The sequence below is a fragment of the Anas acuta genome, chromosome 5, assembly GCF_963932015.1.
Source record: "Anas acuta chromosome 5, bAnaAcu1.1, whole genome shotgun sequence".
Lineage (NCBI taxonomy): Eukaryota > Metazoa > Chordata > Aves > Anseriformes > Anatidae > Anas > Anas acuta.
Window position 1 is genome coordinate 65,447,234 of NC_088983.1, and position 6,331 is coordinate 65,453,564.

A 6,331-nucleotide genomic window follows, 5' to 3' on the forward strand; every position below is an offset into this window, starting at 1 on the left:
CATTTTACTAGGTCGCCTGCTAAACTTTCTCATCACTGTAAGCATATCTCAGTACCACATTCCCTCCTTCTAAACAATGTAACTCTGCAAAGACAACATTTCTATTCCCACACTATGGATGAGAAAGGATGTGGATTTACTACTTTTCTAACCTTACCTCACTGTAACAAGAGACACAGGAAGTCTCCATTGGTTGTCACATGCATGTCTGATTCTGTTGTGAAATGCGAGTGAGCTTCAGTGCTTAGATGCAAATAGAAATCCCGGTGTAAATCTAAGGCAGGGAAAAGAGCTTGCATACACTGGAGAATCATGACTGAAGTGTCTCCTCCAGCAATGTTGTCTGGAGATTCGATTTTGGTTCATACTAGCTAACAGCTAGTATTTGGCCATATGCAAGCTCAATCCTTTGCCTCTGGTTTACTGTTCCTTCAGGAAGATAGGTGGTCAATACCATTTGTTTCTCTGTACTGTTAATTCTTCCATAGATATTTATCATGCCTCTTTTTATTTCTATTCTGGCTGCTGTTGTTACTATTTATAATCATATGTAGCTGCTTTAGTGGTCCTATTTCTTCCTAGTCCCCTTAATCTGTGAAACAGAGATAACCAAAGTTGCACACATAAGGCCAGGTGAAGATGAACTTGTGCATTGTAGGTAAACACCTTTATTTTTAACCATCAGGATGATTTTGTATGCAGGAAAGATAAAAGGAAAGATTTTTTTTTTTTTTTTGCATTTATATTGCTGTGATAAAATAAAATGGTTTGATAATCATTCCCAAAATGCTAAATAGTGACAGCTCAGTCAGTTATGCTTTCAAGTAATGTCCAAGAGCTTTTGGTCCACTTTATTTTGTAATACATATGTGTGACATAGGTACAAAAATGCAATTTTATTTAAATTAGCACAGATGTCAGATAAAAGAATAAATAGAAAGTGCATTTTAAGGCAATTCTACAAAGAGACAAGTGGTATGGAGTCATTCCCTGTGTGTGGGGCACACTGATGTGCACTGCTATGTCATCTGCTTGCTTGCTTGCAGCACCAGGGCCTTTAAAGATACAGCCTAGATTGTGAACTACATAATGTAAAGATAGAGCCTAGATTATGAACTACAGTTCACTAGTTATGAGTGCCTTTCTAGCCTCCAGCAGATTGCATTTATATTTGTAATTATTTGTGAGTTTTTCACTAGGCTCCCCAAGGTGTGCTAGGCATCAAACAAAGAAGTGATATGGGAATACACAGATGTTTTGGCAGCAGTTTAGAGCAGCAATTCATCGAGGTTTGAATTCTGGCAATGGCAAGTTTGGAGGAAACTGCCATTACTCCTGCTGAGAAAACATTCTTGTTAGTCAGAAATGGTTGAGCTCCTAAGCACATATTTGTATATACCATTCAAAATAATTTTGTATTTGCTGCCTTTTAAAAAAATATTTCTTTTTTCCCATCTGTATTTATGTCCAATTATTTTTGAATCCTGCTCAGAGTTTTCATGTATTATATCTAATGATTCTTGTACCAGATGTTGATTTCTACATGCTAATTTTCATTTCAGGGATTCAACAAACTGCAATCCCAATTTTATAAAAGTGTACATGTGAAATAAGTAATTTAACTTATGAGAGCCAGTAGTCTCACAAACAAACATTATTTACCCATGAGGCCTAAACACAATATGCAGAAATTCATAGATAGATAGTTTATAGACTGAAGGATGGACAAACGTAAGTATTACAACATCTTTGTTTCAATTGTGATTGTCTGGTGTAGAATCCTTCCCAGTTATATAGTTAGGGACATGAATAAATATGTGCTACCATCTCTGTTCCCACGGTTTCTGCAATTAATTATGGATTGTCATCCTTTGAAAAAGGGGAAGTTAATCAAACCTTCCCTTTGTTTCTGTGTTTTGCAAAATTCCATTCTTCTATTTCATACAGAACTTGTTTTAATTTTATTTCATTCTACTTTAAACTTAAGCTTTGCTTTCCTGCTTCTATTTTTCATATTTGCAGTCTTTAATCTGAAATTATTATCATGCAGCTTTTGCTATGCAATTCAATTTCATCTGGTTTTAGGCCTTCTTCTGAAAATAAATGTGGATTTAAGTTTACATATTTTCATAAGTACAAAGTTAAAGTTTAACCCTTGGCCAGATGCATTTATGCACTGTTGATTAACAGGGCAAGTAGACCTAATGATTACAGACAAATGCTCTCTGTATAAGAGTGGTAGAACTGGTCTTAAATGATTTTTAGCTTTCTTATGGTGTTGCTTGTTTGTTTTTAGTTTCCCTGGAAATTTGTAAGGTATATTAGCTATTTAAAAGATACCCAGAAATTAGCAGCAATGGTCGTGGATGGCCTGTAAATACATTTTTTTATTTGGCTGTGAAATGCCTAACTCTGTGGGGCTACAGTCTTGAAAGGAGCCTTTAATCATTATTGTAGTTTGAATAAATAATAATAAAATGCCCTACTTGATCAGTGATCTACAGACACATGCTTACTTGGACAGATATAATGCTCTTGGTCTTTTCATTATGGCTTTCTTTTAAAGAGTACATCCATATAAGCTTTGTCCAGATCGATGTTTTTTTTCTGCCCTGGTGCCCGCAAATTCTCAGGGAGCAGCCTCCGACTTCTTATCTCCCCCAGGACGATATCATCCTTGTTTCGAGGCCCCTGGGTCCTAGCATCCTCAAGGGCACTGTGCACATCCTGCAGTTTCATCTGAAGCCAGTCCTGTCTTTCCACAGTGTGTCGATGCTCTCCAAGGTTATGCATTAATTGCATCTCACTCACTGATCTTTTCCTGAAAGAAAGGAAAGCAAAGGAACAGATGCAGAGTCTTTTTGAATTCGTGATTTTCTCTCAAAACCCAGGCTTGGAAACTTTTGTACTGTTCATCAATACAGAGCTGTACAACCTTCCTTTCTAATTTGTCAGAGATAGAATTACATCTGGAGAAGAGGAGGAAGGTGGATAGTAATTTGTTAATGACAATAGGTATATTAGTCAGAAGGCATCAAAAATGGGAAGTAGTCCGGTTCTGACAATAGTGTTTGTATATTTACCATTTATTTTATCTGTTGTAGTTGAGCTTAGGGCTTAACATGGCAAGAGTTAACTGATTAATAAAATTATGGGATTTGTTCAGATTTGTTCAGATTACTCTTCTATGAACACTAGAGTTAAGGAAGCATGGTTTCCTGTGGATTTGTATCTCAATGCTGATTGATGTTAGTGCCCACAGGTGAGGTCCAGCTAGACTCTTGCACAATAGGAAAGATGTTTTTCTATTTAGGATCCCCCAAACATGTAATCAGAATCACAGAAGCATTAAGGTTGGGAAAGACCTCCAAGGTTATCTGGTCTAACCGTCCCCAGTGATCTTCCTAAGAAAACACTTACATGACTTTTCTTCCTCCACTATTTTCAAAAAATGTTTAAGAACTCTGTGTATGAGATCTCTAAAGATGTATCTAGAAGACAGTGTGGCTGGCTGGGCCAAGGGGTTCGAAAACAGGGGTAGAAAGCCTGACATACACATAAACTTATATACAGACAAACCATCTTCTCAAGAACAGCTAACATTATCCTGCAAAAATTCGAAGTGTATAATAATGTACTTACATCATTGGTCTTCCATCAGAGTTTGTAAAAAAGCATATGGCAGATAAAACCATTGCAGTCTTGGCCAGACTTATTATAGAAGTCATTTTGTCTGCAAAGATAGTAATTAATACATGTATAAATCTGTATTTCAGGTAATTACTGTTCTAAAAAAGAAAGGTTGAAGAAAGACATCAGAGAAGTGACTTTAAAAGCATTCTTCTCATGAAATGGGTTAGAGTAAGGAATGCAACAGAAGAATTTAGTTCTATACTAAGTTTTGTGAACAACTTACTTTGTAGGCAAGTCTAAAAAATTCTGTGAGCCTTAGCTGCTCTGCATCATCCTCATCTAGGTACCCATGTTTTCAATAACTGGCTGCAAAGCATTGTGTCCTTTTAGTACCGTTATTTATCATTTATACTCGATACGCTCCAAGTCTATTGAAATATTTATATATAGCTATGCCAGTGAAAAAGTTTTGTTCTTTTAGCTATTTCTTTTGTGTCATCTAGTTGCATTATCTTTAGAATGAAGAAGCTGACACTCTTCTTGACAATTTTGCATAGTGTCATATCTCTACTGAGTTATTTCATTCTCCATTTAATAGAGAATCTCACAATAATCTCACAATAGAGAAATGAGAATTAAGCCCCACATTTTTTCATTATAAATCCTGCCTTGCCAGTATGATTTCCACTCTGCTTTGTACATCATCATCAGTATTTCCACTTAGTTTGTACTTGAAGAATATTTGTTATTGATGATGCTACAGCAAGCAGGTATGACACAGACAAAATTTCAGTTTCCAGTTTGGATTTTCAGTATTGACAGCCAGAAAAGCCTTTTACTTTTTTTTTCTTTTTTTTCTAGAGCTTAAGAAATTTGATAGACGGTAACATAAATATTAAAAATATAAAACTCCAGAATGCCATTCTTGCAATATTTTCTGCAGTTTCACACTAGGTCAGAAAAGCATTTACTACATGGCATCTTACTTGATAGAATGAATGTGGTCCTAGCAGTTCATCTAAGTCAATATTAAAATTTTCTAGTTTACTGTGTTGGACTTCTGCATTTCAAACATACGGTTCAGATAATAAAACAGCTCGATCTTACATACATTCATTTTATCTGTAAAATACTATTTTTAAGTTTGAAAAGAAGCTGAAGTAAAAGCTGAATAATGAATCAATGATAAAATAGATAAGTCTTCTAGAGAACTTGGAAATAAAACATATACTTACCAGATACTATCTTAAACAGATTTCTCGTTTGGGTATGTCGGCAGATGACTGTCTCTTGATGTCAAGTGTATTTAAAGACTACTGAATTGGTTAGTGGACCCTTAAATGTAACTCTAAAATAGAGCTTCTAAGTAACTTAGAAGCCCTTTTATTGTCTCAGTTGATGTCACTCTCAACACACACCCTCCTGACTCTCTTGTACCCACCCTCAGATGCTTTTGTTAATTTGGCATTTACAGGGAAAAGAAAGGTCTCAGCGAAAAAGTATCCTTGGTAGCTGTGAAGAAGTTTGACTTTTAAATTCAAGTCCCCTTTTACTCATAGATCTGTGCCCAAGACAGTGTGATCTCTGAAGCTGGTTGGAGGGATTTGCAGAGAAAGCTTTGTGATGTTAAATGCAGGCAGTGGGTTAGTGATCTACAAATACAAGATAAAAATTACTGAAAAGCTAATAAGTGTAATAGTTGTGAGAAATAAGAATAGTTATACCTATAAGAATAGGTAACTGACACTTTAGGTCAGATTCCAGGTTTCTTTGTAAAAGAATATACCAAAGAGGAGCAGAAGCCCTGAGATGATAGGTCATGTTTTTAATGAGAAACTGATGGTACTGAAAAGTCATTAAAATCTAGTGTTAGAACCCCATTGTATCTACACTTATGGATATACCTGAATCACTCAAATGTGTTAGATAAAGTGGAGGCATTTGAAGAGGCTGTGATATAAATTAGTACTTTAAAAAAATTGGCAAAGAAATAAAGAACTCTGCCTACATTCTAAGAAGTAAAATGTGTAAATAATACTATCCCATATGTATGAATAAAAACTATTTTTGGCTGCATGATAGTTTTCCTGCAGTAGATGCTTCTTCTGATTTCTAGCCTATTTAATCAGGAAAAAAATATATGTTTACATCTGCACACTTTAACACACCATTCGGAAGCTATCATTGCTTTTACAGTGAATACTATTTAGATTATGCTATCTATATACCTGTAGTATTTCACAAAAAGGCAGAACAGATATTTTATACTATTGAATTGTGAAGATGGTATTGTCATGGGGAAAGGAAGGAAACACAGAAGCTCCAAAAAAAATCCAAAAAGCGTTCATGGTTCCCTCAGTAAACAGTAATCTGAGAAGTAAAGAAATAATCCACTTAAACATGTTCAAGAGATCAGGATAGAGCCGGCTTCCAGTATTAATCAGTTGTCAATATCCTTCTACCTACACAAATAAGAAAGCATACAGAGGTTTATGAGGATGATATATTTTCTTAGGAGATTTATATCCACTTCAGCAACTAACAATGCTAACCTGAAGGCTTTAGCGACTCAACATATAGCATGGGCATGGCATTAAAAAAACACATGCTTTCGTATAAACTGGTAGCAACAGATAGTGAAAATGGGCAATGAGCCATTAAGAACAATTGCAAAATGAGTATTAACAAACCTGAGCTG

At 35.4% G+C, this 6,331-nt stretch overlaps 1 protein-coding gene across 1 annotated transcript; it reads right to left on the minus strand.

Moving 5' to 3' along the window:
- Positions 1–2,478: 2,478 nt before the first annotated feature.
- On the minus strand, positions 2,479–3,737 carry PTH (parathyroid hormone). Its single transcript, XM_068682183.1, has 2 exons — positions 3,643–3,737; positions 2,479–2,821 (listed from the first exon to the last, which is right to left on the minus strand). Exons 1-2 carry the CDS (start codon positions 3,726–3,728, stop codon positions 2,548–2,550), a joined length of 360 nt encoding a protein of 119 aa, XP_068538284.1. The 5' UTR covers positions 3,729–3,737; the 3' UTR covers positions 2,479–2,547.
- Positions 3,738–6,331: the final 2,594 nt, after the last annotated feature.